At 36.2% G+C, this 26,747-nt stretch overlaps 1 protein-coding gene across 1 annotated transcript in view; it reads left to right on the plus strand.

The window, feature by feature from the left end:
* The window catches only part of LOC106664054 (growth arrest-specific protein 1-like), a gene marked incomplete at its 3' end in the record, with an annotated part of 37,831 nt that extends 11,528 nt beyond the window's left edge, over nt 1–26,303 (plus strand). The window contains 3 exon segments of the mRNA XM_024226016.1: nt 5,982–6,048; nt 25,640–25,885; nt 25,947–26,303. Of these exon segments, the coding sequence (XP_024081784.1) occupies nt 6,007–6,048; nt 25,640–25,885; nt 25,947–26,303 (645 nt within the window).
* Between the last annotated feature and the right edge of the window lie 444 nt (nt 26,304–26,747).

A 26,747-nucleotide genomic window follows, 5' to 3' on the forward strand; every position in this document is an offset into this window, starting at 1 on the left:
TCCATTTAAAAGAGGCTCGATGGTAATAGTTTGATAAAATTTAATTTTTTAACTTCGTTTGACCATTTGTTTGAACCTTAATCTCTCAATCTAAGCTGTTGATTTTGTGAAACCTTAATCAACGCTTGGTAAGTAAACTGTGAATTTGTCGTATTTAAATGTGAATTGAATTAGCAAAAGAATAAATATGATTTACAGTGTAAAGGTTGTGGAGTTTCAAGCTTCTTCAAGGCACGATACACAAAACACTTGATTCGTAGCTTTTAAAAACTTATTTGAAGCTTTTCTAAAGCTCGGATTCTCATGGGACCAGTTTCATTCTGAGCTAAAAAGATTATAGTTTACTAAACTTGATGTTTTAGAATGAAAAACGTTTGCACCTCATTAAAATTATGAAATGTCGATTCCAAGCTGTAAGTTTGGAAGCATAAAAAATGTAGTATATAATCTAGAAATATTTTATATATGTTATAAAATTGAAATAATGGATAATTTAAGTAGGATTCTAAGGAGGGCCTTAGAAATAGAGGTTTCGTTGTTTTTCAAGTCTTGTACTAGAAAGCCGTATTATACGAAAGGGCGGAAGCCGGTGAAGATTTATTTTCACCAAGGGCTCCAGATAGGGATCGCACATGTCTTCGCTAATTGGGCCAGGGGTCCGCACTCTTCCGCTCTTCCCGTCAACAACGGACGAAGGCGAAGGACTTCAGGTAAAACAGCTTTTCAATTTTCAAAAAAGGACGACGGGTCGGGCGCCAGGAAAAGTCGCCACCGGAACCGTGCTGTCCGTCCACGGGCAACTCAAAAATAAAAAAACGACGAAATCTAAAGGTTTGGGGAAAATCCCGTCCTCGAGGGGCCGACCTCGGTTGTGTAATCATTATCAAGAAAATTTATTTTCACCAATTTTCATCAATATTTGTGGACAGGGGACAAGACCAACTTCTTAATTTTGCGGGGAAAGCCTCAACATTTGTGCACTTTTCTCTAAAACCATTTAATCAATTTACATAAAAATTTTATGTGCGTGTTTGTTAAAGTGGGACAAACAGCCTGGCTATTATAATTATCTAATCTTTATGTAAGGTATTGGTTGGAATGGAAAAGTTACTGTCACGAGAGGGATTCGAACCCACGACCTTTGGCTCGATACGCCTTTTCTCTAACCACTTAAGCTATCGGGTCACTCAAGTGGTTAGAGCAGCGGCGTATTGAGCCGAAGGTCGTGGGTTCAAATCCCGCTCGTAACACTAACTTAAACCGTCGTCTACCGGACCACGATATATAATACATTATAATTATCCTAAAGTTTAATGTGAAAAAAATTGGAAATTTGGAAAAAAATTGTCGGTTTTTTTCTTACTGGACATTTTTCTGTTTAATAAAACTATACATTATATTTACAATTCCTTAAACATAACTATTCTAAAACGTCTTCTTGATGATTATAAAAATTCTTTTCAAAATCAGTTCATAATTAAGTGAAAAGTAATTTCTCAGGAGAGGCAAAAAACTAAAAATATCTTTCAACATTGGTCGTCTGTCTTCGATGATTTATGCTGGGGCTCCCCAAACTAAGGGTTCCGCTGACCCTAAGCAGGGAGATCGGCGGCGAACTTCGAGAAAAATTTATAATTACACAAATAAACGTAGAATGAATACATAAAATTAAAAAACATTCATTGTTAATACTGAGGTCCTTACCAGTAACTGCTGTTTCTGCTTCATCCTGGATTTTTCCAATTGGACATAAAAAAAACGTTGTTTCTCCAAAATGTGATTCAAGCTCAACCTTCTCTCACCTATCTGTCTTATCGATAAAATTATTTACTCCAATATGAATCATTGGCTGATGGATCTCTGAGGATGCATGTAGTACCTCCATCACCTACCCAGCCAGGAAAGCGCTGGGTGGGAATTGATGAGGTGGAAGGACCACCTTCCGATGAAGACATTATTGACAAGCCAAATTAAGAACAACCAACGGGTTGAAGTACCTCAGCAGAATCCGGCATACTCAAATTCTACAAATCTCCATATAGGTGCCGGTCAAACAGCCAATGGAAGTGGAATGTCTAAAAAGCTTAAGTACCACGATAGCTACTTAGCTTTGGGGTTTATAGAGGCTGACGAGGTTAAAGCTCAGTACGTGATTTGCGCGAAAGTCCTTCCAAACAGTTCGCAGGTTCCAGTTAAATTGCGGCGTCACTTTGAGGGTACACAACCAGAACTCTTGAATTGAACTGGCTGCTTTCATTAAAACTCATGAAAAAACTGTTAATGAAAACTCATCAAGTGAATATTGAATCCATCTAAAACTCACAAAAACCCACTTGATAAGTGGCACGGGCAGGTAAAGCTCATACCATCTCTGAAACTCTCATAAAACCGTGTGTTGACGATATTGTATCTTGCATGGTTGACGAAAAAGCTGTGAAACTTTGGGATTTATCAAATGGTGTGAAAGAATCGCTGGTTTCTCGCATCCAACACATTTCCTTACAAATCGACGAATCAACCGACGCCGCGGGGTGAGCTATTTTATTGAATTTTGTCCTCTATGAATATTCGGGATGTTTCAAGTGCTTCCTGTCAATGCAACAGGTGACGAAATATTCTGTTTGTTGGACGATTTGTTTGACAACTGACGAAATTCCATAGTCGAATTGCATGGTTGGCCGAACGATTGGAGTAATTATAAAAATAAAAGAGGTTGAGATGGAGAGTTGGCGTCCGAGTGTATCGAAGTCACGAACGCTCAAGTGGTAGAGGAGCGGCGTATTTAGCCGAAGGTCGTGGGTTCGAATCCCGCTCATGACACTGACTTTTTTATCTCAACGAAAACCTTACATAAAAAGAATAATGAATTGAAAGAAGTAACGTGGTCAATTGACCACTAAAACATAAATGGACTAAAATAAAAGGTTAATCAAAGGATTGCAGCAGCAGACATTGTGCTCACCTCAGATATGTTTTAGCTATGAAACAAACCCAGCCACTATTAAGAAATTTTGGAATGAGTCAGTTCAAGTTATTAATTGTATAAAATCGAGGCCATTGAAGTTAAGATATTTCACAATATGTACGACGCTATGGGAAGCCTTCAGCAGTCCCTGATTGTCCATACAGACGTGTGGCTGTATCGTGGTAAAGCACTTTCGCGATTACAGGAATTCTCAAGTCTTATCTCTGTTGACGGACCACAATTTCAAATTGACCAAAGTATAATGTATTTATCGGATATTTTCATGAGAATGAGATGAATCTTTCTTTGCGAGGGAGCGTACTTTCGACGCTAATGACAGGGTTCGCACCTTCAAAAGAAAACTACAGTTTTGCGTTGAATCTGTTGAGAAGGAAGAGGCGGAGTGTTTTCCTCTGTTAAATGATTTTTTAAAAGAAAACAAACTGTTGCTTGCGAACATCACGTTGATTGATTTTCGAAGTTTGGACATGTCCTTTGAACCTGTATTTACATGTCCTTCCCAACAGCCCGAGATACAATGCTGCAAGACCATGAATGGATGGTCAACCCGTTTTCGGTTTCGACAAAGCTAACCAGCCTATCTTCAAGTGAATACGTATGTAGTGATAGACATAACTTCAGGCTCCACCTTGAAATCTACTTTTGAGTCCGATACTTACCCCCTTTCTTTTGGCCCCGCTTGGAAAACAAAACATTTCACCAGCTCGCGGAAAAAGCGAAACGTGTTCTTCCATTTGCCACAACTTACCTTTGCGAATCCGGATTTTCACTATACACCCACCAGAACTTAATACCGAACTGTCTTGATGCTGACATCCGCCTCCAGCTATCAAAAATTAAACCTCAACATATCCCAATTGTACAGGCTAAAACAACCTCATTCATCCCATTAAAGTCATTAATCATAAATGTTTATATTATTAATTTTGAATTGGCTCGAGTATTGCCTACCTATTGATACCGTTCTGTCCAATTTGATTTTTGCGTTCCGGATTTTGTAAATAAAGTTAAGTATGTCATTCTAATATTTGTTTTCAGAGTGATATCCTCCTTCATCAGCTAGTTAGGCATAGACTGGCTAATTTATAAAACTTTCTTTTTTTTGAGGGTCCCGGGGTTTTTTGAAAAGGGCCGCTGGATTCGAACCCGGGACCTTTACCTTACATTGATGAGCGCCGTGTCCACGCCTAAACCGTTGCGTACCACCGACCCCCCTTAATAAAACTTTAATTTACTGCATACTTTAAGTATCTAATTTTAAATACTTGAATGCGAGAAGGGGGAGATCCGCCTTGGATTTTATTCTGTGAAAGGGGCCCGGCTGGCTAAAAAGTTTGGGAAGCCCAGATTTAGGCAATAAGTGACTGGTAGTTATCACGGTAGGACCTCGCAAGAAGCTTTTAGAGCTTATTTTTTGCCGCTGCATGCAATTGTTTCAACGGTGGTAATATTTCCAATTTTAGGATCCTCGATTTCTTCAGACCCGGCCGGGTAAATTCTGACGTGAACCTCTTTAAAAAACGGACTTAGCACGAATAAGCAAGGAAGAAATTGCTGGACAAGAGGCCGCCCAAAAAACCGTGAAAATCCAGCAGCGAAGTCAGAAGGAAGTTGGAGAGAACGAGAAAGTTGAAAATGTTTCAAAGCGCTGGAAATTTATAAAAAATTCATTAGATTTCGTGGTCCGATTGATCAAATAACATCTTTCAATTAATTAACCTTTATGTAAGGTATTAGTTGAGATAAAGATGAATTAATTGAAAGATGTTATAAAAAATTCGGAACGCTTAATGAATATAATAAATTCTTTTTATTTTCTTCAATATCTTTTAGGAATTAGAAAAAGAATTCAAAGAAAAAATATTTTGATAAGAAAAGGAAGTAAGAAAAATCTGAAAAAAGTTACAACCGCTTTTTCCGAATCTATGAAAAGGTGACAAACAATTTTTAAAAAATACTTCCTGTGGTCGGAATATTTTTTGAAAAAGCCATTAAAAATATATTTGAAAAAAAAATTTTGATAAGAAAAGGAAGTAAGAAAAATCTGAAAAAACGTTACATCCGCTTTTTCCGAATCTATGAAAAGGTGACTTAAACAATTTTTAAAAAATACTTCCTGTGGTCGGAACATTTTTTGAAAAAGCCATTAAAAATATATTTGAAAAAAATATTTTGATAAGAAAAGGAAGTAAGAAAAATCTGAAAAAGCGTTACATCCGCTTTTTCCGAATCTATGAAAAGGTGACTTAAACAATTTTTAAAAAATACTTCCTGTGGTCGGAATATTTTTTGAAAAAGCCAATAAAAATATATTTGAAAAAAATATTTGGATAATAAAAGGAAGTAAGAAAAATCTGAAAAAAGTTACATCCGCTTTTTCCGAATCTATGAATAGGTGACAAACAATTTTTAAAAAATATTTCCTGTGGTCGGAATATTTTTTGAAAAAGCCATTAAAAATATATTTGAAAAAAATATTTTGATAAGAAAAGGAAGTAAGAAAAATCTGAAAAAAGTTACATCCGCTTTTTCCGAATCTATGAAAAGGTGACTTAAACAATTTAAAAAAAATACTTCCTGTGGTCGGAATATTATTTGAAAAAGCCATTAGGTGCAAAAAAGCCGGATTATTTTGGTCTTGTTAATTTTTTTAAAAAATAACTAGCGTTACATTGTTTAGCTTGGTCACTTCTGGTGGTTTTATGATTCTCGCTGTTGTCCGAAAGTCGGATTTCTGCTTCTGCTTCTCGGTGGGTCACGTCGTTACAATTCCAAACTGAAGATGTGGAAATTCCGAACTTTTGTGCCAAAGACCAAAACGGCGAGACTAATATATTCAGCTGATGACGGCAACAAAACGTGTCGATTTGCTTGTAAATTAAATAACACTTCCTACGCTATTCCAGATAATATACTGTATGTTTTTTTTAAATTTAAAATCTCTAGGTGTAATATATCGGCAGTATTTACATATATTTAATGCCTTCTGTTTCAGATTGTCAGGATATTCGACTTGCTAAATGGCCTACACATCCCACACACACACCTGTCTTGGTGAACAAGTAAGCTGACGTTTCAATCTATTATTTGTTTGTTTTTTTGTACATGGCATGCAAACATGTCCATTTCAACAAATCATATATACTAACAGTCAAACGTTGTGTAACGAAATTGTTCAAAGGACTTGAAATGTTTATTCTTTGAAGAATGAAGTTCGCCTAAGTTGGCAACCTGGTAGTTTTCATGGTACGAGAAAAAAAGGACCGCGTTACACATGGTAGAAGTCGGCTTATCTCTTTCAATCGGTCTTATTTTTCTTTTTTTAATTTTTTTTCCTCGAGTAGATTTAGTGATTAGACAGATGAGAGTGCGTGATATGACATCGGTTAGCATGTAATATCGACTTCGGTATATATGAAAGGAATTAAAATTGGTTTACTTAAAGACCATCAGTTTCCTGGCAGGCATTTAAAAAAATGAAACTTTACTGAAAGTGTACTGGGATTGTTCTGTCCCGAGTGCTGTTTTTCCCTCTTCTCCTTTGACAATCACACTTTTCGATTAGCCCGTTCCAAAACAGAAATTTCCATCTTGTGGGCAAGAACCCGTCATTACAACGTTGCGTTACCGTGGAAAATTGTAATAAACACCGTGCATAAATGGTTACGTTTGCCTCCCAAGAAGAAGTTGTGCCTTTCCAAGGCTACCGGTGTTAAACGGAACATATCCCTGAGAAGGAAATGAAAAATCCTATACATTTGTAAGTTTTAGTTTCGCCCTGGGACACCTTGTCTAAAATTAGGAGGAAGTGGTTGTGAAAAACCAATAGAGACTCACTAGCTGCACCAAAATCTTGTGGCTCTGTCCCACAACCTGCCTGTTTGATCCAAATGAAACTATTTCACTTATAAGTTATTTAGCCGTTATCATATATGTATCATATATGTCATATATGTATATTGACGTATCTCAGATATACTTTTTTGTGTGTGATGTTAAATTATAGTTGGAATTAGACTTTTTAAGGTAAAACCTAGATCTTTACCATATTAATGACCACCCTTCAAAACGGTAATTTTATATTAAAAAAAAACCCATCGGGGATGAGGCTATTAGAAAGAAAACCGCCAGTTCCTTCGTCCATCTTTGGAAAATTCATCGCCTTCATCAAGGCTTTGAAACTTTAATTTCAAATTACAATCCAGATAATTCGTAGCGGCAAGGGATATCGGTTTAATTACTAATTGTAGACATTTTCGATATATGGAGATTACACAATTCATTAACATTTTGATCATGAATATGTAACCTTACCCGTCTCAAATCGTAACCTAATCTAACCTGTCCTAAAACCTATCCTACTCCATTCGAACGTAAACTAACCCTATATAACCTTATCACCCTTACCTAGTCATGACACTTTCTAACCTAACCTAATCTAAGCAGTCCCTATCCCCAACTATACAACTCTACCTAACCTATCCATAACAATATCTAACGAAGTATAGATTAACCAGTCCCTAGTCTAAACTTTACAACTCTGCCTAACCTAATCTAGCCCTAGCCTATCCATAACAATATCTAACGAATATAGATTAACCAGTCCTTGTACTAAACTTTACAACTTGACCTAACCTAATCTGACCCTAACCTATCCATAACAATATCCAATGAAATATAGAGTAACCAGTCCGTAGCCTAAACTTTACAACTCCGCCTAGCCCAATCTAACCCTAGCCTATCCATAACAATATCTAACGAATATAGATTAACCAGTCCTTGTACTAAACTTTACAACTCCACCTAACCTAATCTGACCCTAACCTATCCATAACAATATCTAATGAAATATAAAGTAACCAGTCCCTAGCCTAAACTTTACAACTCTACCTAACCTATCCATAATAATATCTAACGTAATATAGACAACCCAGTCCCTAACTCAAACTTCTCAACTCTACTTAACCTATTCTAACCAGTAGTGCCCCTATGTAAACAAAGATAAACTTTTCTTATTTAACTAACAAAAATACAAAGTTAATGCGAAAATGAAAAATAAACGAACATTGTAATATGGCTGAACTTTCGGTGGTTATATGTACGTAAACAATTTAAAAAATTTCAATGTAATAGTGCAAGTTTGTATAAGACTTACAGTGGTACTATTGCTTATAGAAGGCTAAACAGAAAAATCTGTTTCAGCAGCAACGTTCTCTTTTGAAATACATATCGAATTTCAATAAAGAATTATATAGTGGGGAGGAGGACCCTTTGAGAGATTACGGTACTTGACTTAGACAAACAAAGCAAAGGAAAGGGTGAGAAATGTTCGAACAAAGTTGTTGAACAATGGTGAGGAAAGAGATTCACTCTGCTTTTCTTAGGATTTGTACCATCCGGTAGTAATTTGACGTTTAATCGGAGTTTTATATTGTAACCTTTAATTGTACTGTACATTTCGTGCGTTCTCTCTTCTCGTAAGTGTTTTCGGTTGTCTAAACACAAAAGCTGTGCTACAGGGCTATGCATTTCATTTTTTACACTGATTTTCCGGTTCCACAAACTGGAGTATTTTTTCCGGACCAGTGTTCACTTTGTTCATGCCCATTTTCAATTTCCAACTATGATTTTTTTTTATCACAAAACAATAAAAGTTGTTAAATCGTCGTACCTGCTGGTGCTGTGTGAGCATTTGATATGGCCACGTCAAAATGGACCTGACATCCGCGATTACTGACAAGGGGAGGCTACGGAACTGGGATCGCATGGTAGTTGCCATAAACAGTTTTGAAATAGTGACCACATGACGTAGTAGAACTAGTTAAAATATTTTTTAAACAGAACACTAAGTTTAGATTCGTTTTCTGCACTTTTTTTTTATTAACACGTTCCCTTTACATAGAATACATGTTTTTCTTCTAGTGGTGAATTGTGATAAATAGTGTAATATATTGATAACTTTGAGAAAACAACAATGAAATCAAAACTGATGATAAAATTAAGTACACCATAACAAATCAATAAATTATTGTAAAATGATACGACAACAAGTTAATAAATCATTTCAGTCACTTTTAGTGTTATATGTATGTAATAATAACAGGGGATCAATCAGGAATTTCTGTTTTGATTTGGGAAACAAATTTTAAGAAGCTCTCAAACAAGTCCTTCGTCACCAATCCCGCTGGAAGTGCCGATAAAAAAGTCAGTGTCACGAGCGGGATTCGAACCCACGATCTTCGGCTAGATGGGAAGTTAGTGTCCGAGTGGATCGAGGTCACGATAGCTCAAGTGGTAGAGCAGCGGCGTATCTCGCCGAAGGTCGTGGGTTCGACTCCCGCTCGTGACACTGCCTTTTTTACCTCAACTAAAAACCTTAATTAATTGAAAGATATCAATTGGTCAAGCGGACCACAAAAACTAGTTAATGATGATTACATTGAGACGACTGCACCGATCTTAAGAAACATTAGAAGGCCTTAGAACCCTATAAACTTTACGAAATGCCAAAAACATGGCGCCCGTAAAAAAATTATAATCGGAGATAAAAAATAAGAAATTTGTGGTAGTGTGTGAAGATTTCATACTTATTTTTCTCGCTTATAATGTCATAAACTGTGAACTTTGATGACATAGNGGGTTCTAAGGCCTTCTAATGTTTCTTAAGATCGGTGGAGTAGTTCTTAAATTGAGAAAATTAGGTTTTACTAGTAAGTTTCTTCGTAACCTTTGCTCTCTTTTTTTTCCGGTTATATCTTCTGGTGTACGGGGTCAAACAGGCATCTCGGAGTTTTTAGGGTTCAATCTGGATTTACAGGGTGTGGTGGATCACGGATTTGTACTAAATTTTTTTTTGGTGATTCTACACTCCAAAATGTCGGACACGTATATGCCAATTTTTTTTTTTTTGAAAGTTGAAATTTTCCGTTTTTTAATATTTGTTTTTGCCTTTCCACTTGCTCAATTAACTATGTGAATATATCGTTTTACAGCATTTTTTATTTAGATCATAATGAAAATATTAAAAACTAATATAAAAATATGCGTATCTAATCCGCACATACTGCAAAAATGGCATAACTTAACTAGTTGTTATTCGAAATATATTTGGTATTTGTTCAAATCCTGACTGAAACCACCTGTCGTTGAGCAATCGAGTGGCGTCCACGTCCAAGGATTAAACTGAAAATAGCGAAAGGTACCGTCTGATCGGAGATAGCCGTTTAAGTGTTTAAGTGCTGACTACAAAAAAAAAAGAAAAAAAAAAAAGAAGAAAAAAAACGCAGTTTGGTCCAGACGCGGCTGAACGGCAATTTAAGTACACAAAATCAAAAGAGGCCACCCCGGCTTTCTACCCGACCCCCCTCCTGCATTTCCCCAAAAAAAGGAAAAAAGACACGTGTTGTCCATATTGCTACCCTGTCAAACCTTTCACACTACATCCCTCTGACAAAAAAACAAAAACAAAACATGTATAATTAGAAAAAAATATGACAAAGACGTGTTAGTTAATTAAGTAACTTTCTACCCGACCCCCACCTGCATTTCCCCCAACAAAGAAAAAAAGGCTTGTGTTGTCCATATTGCGACCCTATCAAACATATACAATTAGAAAAAAAATATGACAAAAGATATGTTACTTAATTAATTAGTTTTTCATGATAATATGTGATTTATATGTGTTGTTCAAATCGCTAAGCACCAGATGGTCATTCGGTAGATTTGCTCAGTGTTAGCCGGTATTCCATAGAGTAAGTTTGTGAGAGTGTCTTATAAATATTGTATTTTTTCCGTATCAAAGTTTTCCCAATATGTTTGTGGGGTTGTTTTCAGAAAATACAATTGTTTGTTTGTGTTTTTATTTAGACCTCGAGGGGCGACGGGGATGCTATTTCACTATCAGCCCCTCCCCATTCACTCTAATAAGTACACTCACTCAAACAAAACACAGAACGTATGTATTTATTTTTGTACAAATTGTTTCATTCTTATTCCTCCAATATTGTCGACAATTGTTAAATATTAAATACTATTACTCTCTATCATTTAAAAGATAAGTAAGAAGCTTAATTTATAAAATAAAAGTGAAATTTTGTTTGCAAGTTTGTAATTTTATTGTTTACAATAAAATCATTCATCCAATCTGAATCCGTATGTCCAAATACAATATGTTTAAATACTCTATGCAAATCTAGGTTATCCGGGCTCAGAATTTCAGGTAATTGAGAGCTTTCATTACACTCAATTTAGTGGAATCGTTTGTAGAGAGATTTTTCAGTCGCCACGAGCTTTTCCTGAGATAAGCTCATAAAGGTCCGAAGCGGACAAATATTCACCCTACCCTGCGATAAGTCGGACCGTTGCAGAACTTCAAAAAGGAAGAAAAAAAATCCAGTTTCGGCGTTGCTTAATAAGTCCGTTGGTAACGGCCGTCGTGATTGATACGGCAGGTCCGCAATATTTTCAATAGCTCATTTGCTCGTCGGCGAGATCGTATTTGATGAATTATCGATTTACATATGAAAGGAGTCGTCTATCCTTGAGATCCTTTATAAATCTAAGAGATAATTAATTGCACACCGCTAGAGAATTTGAATGTGCTGCAAGTGCTGAAATGTAAGAGGTTGGATGCTGATGCTACTTACTATACACTTAAACAAATTGTAAAAAAATAGTTATATTAATTACAGCGTATTTATTTTAATGTAAAGAAAACTAAACGAGATCGGAAATTTATGAATTTTAGTAAAAATCATTTAATTAAGATTCACTGATGGACAAATTTAATGCACCACACAATTTATTTAGTTTATAATACAATCCATTATCTTTCCACATTAGCTACAGGTAATTAGGAAAAATCGTAGATAAAATAAACGGTAATTAATGCTTTGTTTACTTCCTTGATTTACTTTTTAACTGATTAATCACATTTGCACAAAAAGTAGCATTACGCCATTCCATTCTGACCGCTTTCAGTTAATCTTTGTACTTCGTCGATTTCATTTAATATTATTCTTATTTCAATTAATTATACTTGTTATCTAAGGTCTTTCTTGGTTGAGACGAAAAAGTTAGTGTCACGAGGGTAAAGCATAATTAATTGAAATAATTAATACGTATTTATTTTGAAATCGTGAGATGCGATCTGGTGTGATGTAGGTTTCAGAAAAACATTTTCTTTATCGTGCCAACGTTTCGATCTTTATTGAGATCATCTTCAGGGCCTTGGATTTACAAACATTGTTTACATATAACAATTACATTTTGCATGTGGAAAAGTGAATTTATACAATGCAAAATATATTTTTTATATATTGAATCAAAGTTTTCTTCTGTGTAAAAACACTTTGAGTGAGTAGAAATACTTTGATTCAATATATAAAAAATATATTTTGCATTGTATAAATTCACTTTTCCACATCCAAAATGTATTGTTATATGTAAACAATGTTTGTAAATCCCAGGCGCTGAAGATGATCCCAATAAAGATCGAAACGTTGGCACGACAAAGAAAATGTTTTTCTGAAACCTACATCACAACCCAACCCCATCTCACGATTTCTAAATAAATATCGATTAACGGTCACTAATCACCACACATAATTAATACGGTCAATTATGACTGCTACATATATATGAATTATTCTTATTTTTAAAATTTTTCAATGGCTTCAGCAGACAGTGTCAGGGTCATAACATTATTAGAGGAAGGATACTGCCAGGAGACTGAGTGTAAATCACTCTACAGTAGGAAGGTTTCTTCGGCGCGTCAGAGAAACAGGGCTTCACCCTGGAAGGTAAGGACAGGGTTGACCTAAGTCTACAGACTGGAGGGAAGATAGGATTCATCCGTCACCAGACTCTACAAGAACAGTTGCATTGCGGGAAATGAGATAAGAAATCTGATAGAGCAAGTCCGAAATGTTTTGATTTCCTAGAAGACTAAGAAGAGGGATCAATGAAAAGGCCTCAGGGCTCGGCACCCGGTTCGGTGGACCTTCTCTTACCATAGCTCAGAAAATGGTCTGGCTTCTGTTCGCAAGGGAACAAGTGAATTGGACATTGCAAGATTCAGGACGAGTCCTCTTTACAGATGAGATGAGAGTTGGCCTAGAATCTTAAGATGGGCGTACTTTCATATGGAGACGCTCAGGAGAAAGATACGCCCCGTGCTGTATGGTTCCTTAGGTGGCATCCATGGTGGGCCATTGATGTTCTGAGGCACTTCCTTGGACTTGTTGTAGGACGAGGAAGATCTTTAACTTGACGGAGGTACTCACAAGACATAATCTAAGAACATTTAGAGCCATTTGCCCCCCCCCCATCAGTGAAATATTCTTGCTAATCTATTATATTTCGTGGTCCGATTGACCAAATAACTTCTTTCAATTAATTAATCTTTATGTAAGGTATTGGTTGAAATGAAAAAGTCAGTGTCAAGAACGGGATTCGAACCCACGACCTTCGGCTCAATACGCCGCTGCTCTACCATTTGAGCTATAGTGACTTCGATCCACTCGGACTTCCCATCTAAACCTCACCTCTCAAATTTTCCCTCCTTTTTGCCATTTTTCAAATGTCATGTAATCAGAATTCGATTCTCGGCGACATATTCAAATGTTCAAAATCAAATTTTATCTAATCGACATCATATGTTTTAAAAGTTCTTACTATTTTTTCTGATATAAATATATAGTTGATAAAAGTAAGTGAAAATAATTTTTCAATAATTTTTCTTTGCGTTTTTCCTATTTTATAGTATTTGAGATCTGACTTGGGTTATTGATATTTTTTGAGCATTTTTAGTTTTTATATTATTTTTAGTTTTATTTATATTTTGAATATTTTTATACCATAATTATTTAATATTATTAGAATATTCATTTAATGTGAGTATTTAAAAAAAATATTTTTAAACATTTCCAATGATCTGTGAAATAAAGACTAAGAATTCTATTTTTAGATTACTTATTATTAATCCTTATATGCATATGCTTAGAATATGTATTGCTAGAATAAAGAAGTAATATATCATAATAATGTTTTTATTTTAATAATGTCGCTTGTCGTCAAGATTATGTCTAATTTGGAAGACTTGCTGCTTGTTATCATTCTCCGTCATTGTACGCTGGAAAAAAAGAATTTAATTATTTGTTATGTTCAAGAGTGGATAAGACCTAAAACACCTGGTTTAATGGGATTTCAATTAATATGTTTTGTTTTGTCGTGATTGGGTACTGGGAAATCTTGTACTAAATTAGGTACTTACTTTTCTACCGTGTCGTCTACTGTATCTTCGTCATCTGTTGGAATCACTTCTTCGCTGGGACCGTCCACATCCTCGGAGTCTGGCGATAGAGTTTCATCGCTCGTAACAGTTTCTAAAATTTCCAAGTCATATTCTTCGTTGAACCTTTTTCTGCTTCTGTCTCCCATTTTAACAACTTATCGTTTCCAAACAAATGTGTATAAAGAAGATTAATCAAATTGAAAGAATTATTCGCCAAGTTTTGGAATTTAGAGTGGTGAGTTTGCGTGAGTGTGAAATGTTTAAGAGTTGTATTTGTTGTTTCTAACATCTCCTTGGTTACGAACTGTGTTTTATAGTTGTAATCATATGGTTGTTAAAAAAAATTGTACTCTGTTTAATCAAGATTTTTCAACTGAAATACTTAATCTAATATATAATTCAATTAATTAATATTTATGAAAGCTATTGGTTGAGTTAAAAAAAGTCAGCGTCACGAGCAGGAGTCGAACCCACGACTTTCGGCTAAATACGCTGCTGCTCTACCACTTGAGCTATCGTGACTTCGATCCAGTCGGTCACTAACTTCCCGTCTCAACATATTCTTGCTAACGCAGGGTAATGTAAGGCCCAATAGAGTACGTAGTGTGGATGGCTGCCTGAATGAGATTGGAATGGAGTGCTTGGCGCGGCCGGCTCTAAGCCCGGTTTTGAACCCAATCAAACACATTTGGGACCAACTTATTTGACGGGTTCGACGGCGAAACCCAGGTCCTAATACTAGAAAAGTTGGAAACTGAAGCTTTTGATGAATGGGAAAGAATTCCTGAGGATTTTACCAGAAAGGCGTTTAACGGATGTGGTTCGTGCCAGAGGTGGAAAAACTCTGTATTTAAGGGGACAAAAAAGTTTTTTAAAAACATTTTTATTTGTTTTTTACTCAGTAATTGTTTTTTTTATAACACTTTTGTTAAATTTTAAATATTAATATAATTAATGTTACATATTTTTGCAACCAAACCTACTTTGTATGCAAATAAACCTAATACACGAAATTTTAAGGCTGGTGCATTAAATTTGCCCGTTAGTGTAATTTAAAAGAAAATTTATTAAAACACCGGAAAATCATTGAAAATTTAACTAACAATTTATTAACTAGTTTTGTTTTTAATGCTGCGTATTAACTCCTCTAGTCGATTTAAAATTTAAGTCAAATCTAAATCGACCTCAAGCAGACGGACTCCCATGTAGGGATCAGCATCGATGGTCGATGTTTAGAAAACATCGATGGTAGGCGACCGATGTTCGAAGTTTTCAACATGATGCGGGACGTCTAGAGACTGTCTATAAAAAGATTATCCTCATGAAGCCTTCTGACGGCCGTTTTAGAGTTCACACGTACATTACAGACCTTTTGGACTATTTATCAAGGAAGCCGTTAAATGACGGTTCTGTAGTGCGGTAAGAGGAATAAAACGATCCTCTCCAACCGTCTTACATCGCGATCGACCTTCTCTTCGATCGAGACTTCCGGTGGCCCCTAAACCGCTGGTTTAGTGTGTATGTGTCATTCTTGTGTGTCGTGTTTGGCACTCTCAACACGACACACAAGAATGACACATCTACACAGAAAACGATCACTCTGAGCCCTGAAGATGATCTCAATAAAGATCGAAACGTTGGCACGATAAAGAAAATGTTTTTCTAAAACCTACGTCAAATCAGACCGCATTTCACGATCTCGAAATAATCATTATCTAACGGTCACTAAACACCACACATTGAACTTATAATTTTTTTTTTGAAATTTTTAATGTAAAGAGTTTAGAAGGATTATTAACACTATATAAAGGAAAACAACATGTTTTTTAAGGAGGTTTCGTAACAGCAGAGGTCATATCAACCCTCGGAGTTCCGGTTGTTTAAAAAAAAAACCCTTTTGTCGGGTTAGAATGCAGGCCGCTGGATTCGAACCCTAGACCTTTGCCTCACGGTGATGAGTGCCGTGCCAACGCCTAAACTTTGCTGCCACTGACGCTCCTAATTAATTATTTATTATTAATATTGTGACTACGTTTTAAGTCAACTGTTAAGCCAGAAACACACTTACCCGATGCTACGCCATGCGACGCTACCCGATGCTACCCGACGCAAATCCAAATTCCGATTTTCCATAAGGTTGCATTACCCCCGTGCACATCTACCCGACGCTATGCGATCCCCACTGTCCAGATTTTCGTCGGGTCGCATCGAGTACTGTCGAAGACAAAAGAACCGGACACTCATATTTTTATTCAAACTACATGTATTATTGTTGTTATATTAATTACAACATACTTATTTTAATATAAACCAAATTAAACTGTGATTAAAAATTAATTAATTTTTATTTAAAAGGTTTGGTAGAAAATTAATCAAAACACCGGAATACGATTTTTTGATATAATGAATTTAACTAACAATTTATTATACTCGCTTCGGCGGTACATATACTAAAATTGGAACAATTTATTACACGGTTTTGCTCATAAAATTTAATTAACAATTCATTTCATAGCTTTGCTCGTAAAATTACACCATTTTCTAATGTCGGGTGTATCAGAAGAACAGGACACTCATATTTTTTGTAGTTTATTTCAAACTAAGTACATGTAATTTTTTCGTTATATTAATTACAACATGTTATTTTAATGTAAACCAAATTAAACGAGATCAAAAATGCATAAGTTTTTATAAACATTGTTTAATTAGATGGTTAGGAGTAACTTTATTTAAAACAATTAAGTTTAAGAAACAATTTATTAGATGTTTGTGCTCATAAAATTTAACTAACAATTTATTACAAGTTTTTGCTCAAAATAGTGCATTAAGAACAAAAGATGCGTTGCGATTGTGATAGTGATTATTGTGATACACGCTGTGACTGTACGCGACGTGTGCTTGCGTCGGATAGATGTGCACACCCTACCAAAACGTGGCAAGGCGTCGGGTAGCGTCGCATGGCGTAGTATCGGGTAAGTGTGTTGCTGGCTTTAAGCTTACTATCCTCTTTTTTCCAACTCCTGGACGTCATTTATTATTTAACCAAAGAAGAATTAAAAAATCGATGGTCAATGGCTTTAATCATTATACCTAGTTATTATGGAAAATAAACAAATAAATACATGTGACCGGTTTTTGTTTTTGAGTTACACACGCTCCATAAAAAAGGACGACCAAAACGGAAAAGCATTAAACAAGAACAAAAGACATTCTATAAAAATATAAAAGCGAAAAATTTATCTAAAATTGTACCAGAGTTACTTTGTTGTCAATAAACCGTAAACATCGTATCACCCTTTTCTTTTCAACTTTTATGATGTAATAACCGGTTTATTTTAAGTATAAATGTGATCGAGTGTGGAATATTTGTAAACATTTTATTTGGCAAAGTAATATGCGTTGTTTTGGAGCCGTTATTGCCATTGTAAAAAGAAAAATTCCCGAGACGATTTCTTTCCCGATTATCGGTCCGACGGCATCATTTACAGGGAAGAGTGGAATTGATGGCGGTTTTATATTTTACTAACGAAATATGCGCATTTTTTATGGACTTGGGACGCGATCGGAATTCGAGTATCACCACCACCGCATTCCTGATTCCGACCCGGCCGATTTCAGGTCCGACCGACGGCTCTAATCTTTACTCATCCTAGCTCGTCCTAGATGCCAAAGTTTTTCGGTGTGGCACTTTTCAAGCCAATTATCCAACTAAATGGTTTAAATTTGAAATGAGCAAATAGGATAAAACTGTGCAAATAAACTGCTCAAAAATGAGTAGGGATATTGCCAATTTTGTAGTATTTACTTTCCCTCGCATTTTTATTTTATTTTTGTTATAAATGGCATTAAAATTTATTAGAAATTATTGCTTTTCTGAAGGAAAATTTAATTAAGGGATTTTGAAAAATAACAAAATAAAAGGTATTAATTTCATAATTTTGTTTATTGGACAAAATAATTTTTTTTAAACAATTACTGCACTGTTCGGTAAACTGTTAATAGGGTTGTCACTAATTTCATAAGGAATTTCACTCCATAGATATTTCAACATTTCAATTCAGTTGTTGCAGGTCAACTGAGTGCGGATGGTGATCGAATAACCTCTGCAACGCATCCCACATGTGCTCATTCCCAGGTTTTCTAAACATGGCATTGTCATCCAGACATCTAAAATCACTGCCAATGAGACCTCTGGTTTGAGGGATGTATTCCTCGATAATTTCTTGGACATAACGGACTGCGGTGAGGTCGCCTTCACCAATATGAAGTCCAGTACTAGACGTACGTCCTCCAGTGTAAATCCTTGCCCATACCATTACACCGCCTCCTCCAAACTGCACTGAAGAGAGCAAGAAGTCGGGCTTCGGCGTCTGCTATCACTATACAGACAGAAACGCGACTCAACAGTAAACATACATTCCAATTGGTGTTCTCTTCTAGGCGCTCGCTGCACCATGTTCTCCTGAGTTGCTGGTGGCGGGCTGTTGCTGTAGGTCGTCTCAAAGGGGTGAAAGATGTGAGGTCAACTGTAATAACAGTAATCGTTTGTATTGGTAAAGGCCTTGCCAAAACATCTTGTACTTCATTTAGGATCTGAGGGATACCATGGAAAGGGTTTCGTCTTCAGCAATGACAATATTTCTGTCCTCCCTTAGCGTCGCAATGCGCTTAGATCCAATGCCAGGCCACCTATTGGCACTTCCAACCTCTTAGATTCTGGTTAAAGCCCGGGAGACCACGCTCTGAGATACGTCAATTGCCTCTGTGATATCCATCTTCCTGTGACCTCGATGATTCCTTCTCACAATAATATTGCTTACTTATGGTTCAAGATGATGTCTTTCCGTGTTTAAAGAGAGTAAAACTGTATTAAAATGAATAAAAGACGAGAAAAAGTGTTTTCTATTTTGTTTTATCCAATTAACAAGAATATATATCGCCTAATTTAATTAAAATTAATAGAACAAGATTAAATTACAAATATCCCTAATCATTTTTTAGCAGTTTACATGTCAACTGGTTGTCGTGTTTCAAATGGCCTTTTTATGATTTTATAAAAAAGCCAAGAACAATTCCTGTATACCGAAGGGGGATGACGTCCGGTATTGTTGTTGGACGAATTCTCAAGGGAATTATCCAGAAATGGGGGTAGCAAATCTGAACAAATCTCGTGGCACGGAGGCAGAGGCGGAAATCTTAAATATACGGGTGTCATAATGACGGGATGGGCGTTCGCTCGATGTGGGGTCCGGCGGCAAGAAAAAACATATGTAAATAAAACCACCGGTTCCGGAAACACTCCAGCTCCGTCTGCAGCCACCGGCATCGCCGATACGGCCTTAATCGCTCTCTAATTAGCTTTACGCATCGCAAATCCACTTTAATTGCTCCTTATAAATTTATAATCGACCATCCGAGGGCAACGTGGATTCTCGCCCTATCGACTAAGATTCCATTTGCATTCGCGTTTACACCTGCCGCATACTGGATGGAATTTCTATTCGATTTACACTCTGAACTGGGAATAAATTCGATAGACGTCTTCCGATGACAGGGGTTGTGGACATTCTCGAAGTTACGGTGTGTTACACGAAAAAAAAGACAATATTTATGGTAGTACTTGACTAGTGTACACTGTTAAAAAAAGTGTTATTGTGCAATTATCATTTATAGAAGTTTTAGAAGTTAAAGACGAGACAATGAAAAAAGAATCAACATTTTGAAAACGAATGAGATTGCTCAATCCGTAAACTTTCAGTAAAATTGACAAAGAAAAAGAAAACTGTGGATAACTGAAATCTGAAAAATGCCTATACGTATAGATATGAGTGGAACAGCTACATAAAATAAACGCTCTAAGAGAACTTTTTCTATCTGGACCTGTTTTGTCCTGATTCTCAAATATTCTACATCTTCACCAACGCGACTTCATTGAAAGTCGGCAAATTTTGAATTTGATGCAAAGTCAGGAAATTTTTTTTTAAAATGGTTCTGTGTGATCAAGAAGGCAAGTCTATCTAGAAGGACCATGTGAAAAAACAACTAGTAAGGTTATAATTTGCAAGTTAGTTTCGAAAAATACCTATAGATGTGAGTGGAACAGCTACATAAAATAAAAGCCTCTGAAAACCATTTTTCATTTCTGGACCCGTTTTGTTCTGATTCTCAAATTGACTCGATACATCTTCACTTAGAATCTAGACGATCTAGAAGACATGACCATCTAAAAGGCACATGTCAAAAAACAACTAGTAAGGTTATTATTTGCTAGTTTGCGATACTTTCTATAAAACTATGACAATTTTATTTGTAGTAATTAACATTGTATATTAATTATTTATATGTAATAAGCTACTTTATCGGTGAGATGCTATGGAGGATAGAATGTATCGTGGATCTAGACGGCATGTCGATTTAAACGCACCACTGAGAACGTTATAATTTTTTAGTTTGTGGCTCAGGGTTTAAAACTACGTATAACAACTGTATTAATTAATTATAGTGATTAACATTGTATGTTAATGTGTAATAAACAACTTTACCGGTGAGGTGGTGTGGCTGCTAGTATGTGTCGAGCGATCTAGATGGCATGTCGATTTAAAAGTAACTGGTGAAAAAAAAACTGATACGATTATAATTTGTAAGTTAGTGACGCGATGTTTAAAACTGTAATAATTGCATTAATTAAGTGTATTAATAATCATTATACATATATTATAGTTGAGGTTATGTGTAGGTTAAATGTGTCGTGAAATCTAGATGGAATTGTTGATCTAAATCGCACTTGTGAAAAACTATTATATATGCATTAATTAACATTGTATAGTACATTCTAAAACAAGCCGAAGGAAATCGATATTTAAAATATAAGAATTTCAACAATATCGTCTAAATATTTATTATGTGGAATGCTTTCTGACAAGAATAACGTTTGAAAAAAAGTCATGGGTTAAAAATTGTGAAATTTTTTTGCCCAATTGGTATTTGCGCGTTTCAAAATCGAACAAATCGGTAATCAACATGGTTTATTAAAGTTTAATAATTAACTTTATCGGTGAGGTTGATTGTAGGCTAGGATATGTTGTGAGATATAGATGGCGTATTGATCACGACGACACAAGCGAAAAAACAAAACACATAAATTTGTTAAAATGTTATAAATATTCTAAAGATTTTGTATAATTGTCATTTGGACATTTCAAATTCGAAAAGAACGTTAATTAACATAGTATATTAACGTATAATATTAACAACTTGATCAGTGAGGTTGTGTGCAGGCTAGAATTTGTTATGAGATATAGATGGCATATTGACCAAGACGATACAGGTTTAAAAAAAATTCAGAAAGTTCGTAAAATGTTATAAATATTTTAAAGATTTTGCACAATTGTTATTTGGACTTTCAAAATCGACTCGATCGTCTGTCGATCGTGATAAAGGAGGCAAAATGAAACCGCTTTGGGGTAAAAGTCGACTAAAAATAGCTCTAGATATACCGGCAACTGTGGACATCAATACCCGTCGTGTTGATTGGTATTTCCGTTTGCATTTTCAAGTGGTTTACATGATTCACTTGTGTAAAACCAATTTCAAAAGATTTTTCCAAAAAACCAAAGTATATTGTTGATTTTTCCCAGTGAAAACACACGGATACTGCGAAGTCCAGATCCAGGATGCGAAGTGAAGGAAGAAGGTGACGACAGGTAATTAAGATCGTACTTCCAAACCCTGGGAGGTCCGCGGGGACCTTTTCGACCGAGGTCGGAATTATTGGACTTTCACTCGAGCCCATATCCGTCGGCCAGGCTGTTTAGTATTTTCAACGACTCGAATTTATTCCGTCATGCCGGAATATATTCCGGAACTCGGTCGAATTCCTATCGGCCATTTTCTAGGCCTATTGCGAAAAACACATATTCGTTTTGTATTTTATTGTTTGACGTTTTGTGTAAAAACTGCTTTTAACCCTCCGTGCACGATTGTTCAAAGGGTTCGGCCATCATCAGAAGTGAGGCACCTCACACTCCTCCAATGCAGTGTACAAATAAATAGTCGATACACCTTTTATCTCGTATCTACACTCATATTCTTGAAAATTACACTCCTGATGAATAAGTACGTTCAAAAGCTCGGTAAAAAATTGCAAATTATTAAACGTAGGCTCACAAATTGCTTCCACACTAGTAAATAAAAGCTAGATATGTGTCTTATCTCCGATCAAACTATGATTCGACTGGACCTTAAAAACTTCTGATACATCTCGTACAGGCTTTGTACAGAAAGATATCTCTGGGAATTTTGAATTGTAAGCAAAATAAGGAAAATGGTTCTGTGCAATCTAGAAGGCAAAGGTGAAAAACAATTCAGGACATTATAATTTATTAATTAGCGACGTATAAAACTATAACAACTCTATCAATTTTGTAGTAATTAACATTGTATATTAAGGTGTAATAAATTACTGAGGTGGTGTGGTGGCTAGAATGTGTCGATCTAGATACCTATGAGGTGGCTACAAAGCCTGTCATACTTCGTCCGCCAAAATTGGACTGTTGTGCATTTCCTCGAATGGATTATAGCGTACCATCCAAGCATATCTAAAATGATTTTGAGTTTTCTTCGTACTTGTTGCAGTAGGTTTCTTGTTCTCAGTCCTGGGACACTAGGTATGATTTACCAATTTCACAGTAGCGTATGATATGAATTGATTGTTTCCTCGTCTTGGCGGGCCCTACACTGCCTTCTGCCATTCCCAAACTTTTCAAGTGTCTATTAGTAATTTTGTTCATCCTCGTTGCAGCAGTTGTGTAGTAACGTTAGACGAAACATTAACTCGATATCTGTACTGGATTGTTCCACCAGGTGTGAGTTTTGTAACATGACACATTTATGGCAGTCCTACAGGTTTATTTGCCTTGTGTCTTGCGTCCGCTAAGATACAAACAAGTGACAGTTCTTTTGCTGGGGCAGTCACACAGTCGCATATTTTAGACGATCACAGGTAAGGTAAAGTAGTCTGTCACCAAACAAACACCTAGCTTTGATGATTTCTCAGTTATATTTATTAGGATACAGCTTTGTTCTAGCCTTAATTAGAAACATGCATAGACTTCTGCTATTCCCAATACTTTGAAGTACATAGACCTACAATAATCCTGTGTTTAGTTCACCCTCGATGCAGTTTGTTGGAAGTTCAGGCGAGGCTTAGTCTTTTTTTCTGTCCTTGGATGTTGTTCCACGAACTATGAGTTTTTAGCATGATCCATTTAGCAATTACTTCTTTTTATGGCAATCTTACTGATCTATAGGCCTTTTCGTTTCCCTCTCTCCTCTGTACTCTAGGCCCAAGAAGACATTTTTGTCCTAACTCTCTGTCACTAACTCACGCAGTATACTTTTGGTACAAATTGAATATTTCTAGCCATTTTTTTTTATGACCTTCTATGGCTATTAATTGGATGAAAGTGTTTTAAAAGGTGTATAACCACGGGACAGAGCGGTTAATAATGTAAAGTGTAGGGATGTCAATATATTCGGCTGCATTTAAAAAAAAAAAAAAAGAATTTATTGATACTTTTTTGGATCGAGTTTGTAGGTGGGCGGGTAAGTTAATTCGTGTTTGTCACCTCAGAAAAAAAACTTCAAAAAAATCACATCCGTCCATCTGTGCGACTCTGGATTTACCATTCTCTTCCAGGTCAATAGAAAGAACAAGCTGAAACGGGTCACGCTCGAATCACGAATTAGAAGACAGCGCCGTTAGACCTACAGCAGTGCAATAGCTCTACAAAGAACTTGTAAACCCGGAGGAGACGTCTTCTCCTTTCTACAGAACGTCGCCCCCCTCGATATTAAATATGGCCATAAAAGTTTGGTGGGATTGGGAAGAAACTGCTCTCGGCCCACTTTCTAAAGGGCTTATGATGTATGTTTAACGGGCTCGGGGTTAACGATCGGACTATATTTGGACGGCAGGACTTTTGTTAAATTCGCTTTGTCATTTGGCAGTGTTAACTTCCGGATAGATGACGACTATCGCTGATATGATATTCAAATAATTTTTTCTCCGCCTTCAAATTTCATCTGGAGTCTCGTCTTGTCCATTATGAATATGACTAAATTTATAATAACTTGTGTGATTTTTTATGCAATAAAAACAGACAAATATGCATATATATATGTAAATATATTTGGTAAAAAATACAATTTAAAACTGAAAATATGCTAAAACTACCATGAGAAAAAATAATGAAACTTCAAATTAAAGCACATAATTGTATTGAAAAGAGGAACCGTGGCAAGAGGAACACCACATGGTAAATATTAAAAAAGAAAAACGCATTAAAAAAAAGAAAAATTTAAAAAATTCGTCGTCTCATCCGTCGAGACCCAGATCGATTCATTTTCGATGAAATCTCTGATTTTATGGAATGTTTCATTGTATATAAGATCCAGTTGAAAATTTCCTGAGGTTACTTTCGTGGGGAATGGTTTTCCCCGTGTATTTCTCAAAAAAAAAGAAAAAAACTTGAATTCCGGGTGGCTTAGTTTATGGATGGGTATGTCAGTTCTAACTAAAGGAATTGGTACAGAAACCGGACCTTCCAGACCCAGAGCTCTTGTTGCAGCTTCTGTCACAAAAGTTTGTTGAAACTTAGACTTCATACCTTTGTTTTCCTCGTGTGTTGCCATCTTTATGTGCTGTGCTACCAAAAAAAAAAAAACACCTTGAATTCCGGGTGGCTTAGTTTATGGATGGGTAGTTCTAACTAAAGCAATCGGTATAGAAACCGGACCTTCCAGACCCAGAGCTCTTGTGGCAGCTTCTGTCACAAAAGTTTGTTGAAACTTAGACTTCATACCTTTGTTTTCCTCGTGTGTTGCTATCTTTATGTGCTGTGCTACCAAAAAATGTGTAGCTGTTGACACAGGTTTCTCAGGACAAACACGGTATAAAACGTCTCCATCTCTTTGTTGTTCGTTTGTTCTTTAATCAACAATTCTTTTTTTAGAATTAGGTAGTAAACATTTTCTTTGTAAAGGTCTTATTTTTATACCCAAACTTAGTATACAAAATATTAATAAACTAAAATACATTAAAATATAAGGGTGGTGCGTTAATTTTGTCATCAGTGTATTATGTATGATATCTTTCTAACCTTAAATTTCTAATACAATTCATAATAATTTAACAATAAAAGATACTCATAAAAATAATAAGTACATAAATAAAAAGCAGACACAATCCACCAAACATCTCGATGCGACTTTATAGAAGAAACTTCTAATGAAATTGCATTCGAAAATAATTAGATTTTTTTCTTTTATGGCTTTGTACAAAACGATTTTATTTTTTCCAGATGGGCCGACTTATTTTCGGTTTCACCCTTTTCCTAATCTTCCTATGCCCGTTGGCTCAGTGCATCCTGTGCGAAGAGGCCAGGTTAAAATGCGCCCTCAGAGACGGCTGCGGTACGGCGCTGCAGGGTTACTTCCTCAGCTGTTCCGAATTGCACAAATCTCGACAACTCACTTCTTGCCCGGAGGATTGCCTCAACTCCCTCATCGCCCTTACATCGACCCACGAAGGAAAACAGCTCATGAACGTAAGTAAGCCCGACTCGTCGTTATAGATCTCCAGGTGATAGTTTTGTTGTTAAATTATAGTGCGAATGCGGTGACGACCTGTGCCGGAAGACGAAGGACAGGGTGGACGTCTGCAGGCCTCAGGTCATCAAAGCGAGCATGAACGAGACGATTGTTTCCTGCGTCGTCGCCCAGTGGATCTGCGGAGTCGACCCCGTGTGCGCCAAGGCGCTCTCCTACTACAACCATTACTGCAGGTCGATGTTTCTCGGTAAACGTTGCTCAGCACGTTGCGAGAACAGCATCAACATCCTCCGCCGGCAGGAGAAAGCGGCTAAACTCAACTCCTGCACCTGCGACGGCAAAGAGGAATACGACTGCGATTCGATACGGAGGAACATGGACAGGATGTGCTTCGCCGGGAAGAAGAAAATCCAGGTCCACGAAATCGAGTCGAACCACATACCTAAAATCCCTCCGGGTCCAAGCATCTCGGCTGGAGTGCGGATTCTGCCTAAATTTCTACTTCTACCCCTTTTCATCATCACTACAAGGTATAGTCCATTAAATTTAACTAGTATTAGAAACTACAATTATCCCCGGTGTCTCCTTTCATACTGAAAAAAAAGTTTAAAAAAAAAATAGACACCTTACCAAAAATAAAACGGTTACAATTTAACTTGTTTAAAAAAAAAATAATTTGCCTTCTTTACAACAAAGGCGGCTGGTGTGTATGAAAAGAGACATCCTCAAATTACATGTACATGTACATATGTATAATGGTCCCCCGCCCCGACAAATTAACCCCTTTTAATTCCAAATAGACATTTTCACTTCAAACTAATGTTTTTAATTTTAAATTAACCTGTTTAACTTAATATT

Source organism: Cimex lectularius, unplaced genomic scaffold, assembly GCF_000648675.2.
Source record: "Cimex lectularius strain Harlan isolate CLEC.00 unplaced genomic scaffold, Clec_2.1 scaffold82, whole genome shotgun sequence".
NCBI classification, from domain to species: domain Eukaryota; kingdom Metazoa; phylum Arthropoda; class Insecta; order Hemiptera; family Cimicidae; genus Cimex; species Cimex lectularius.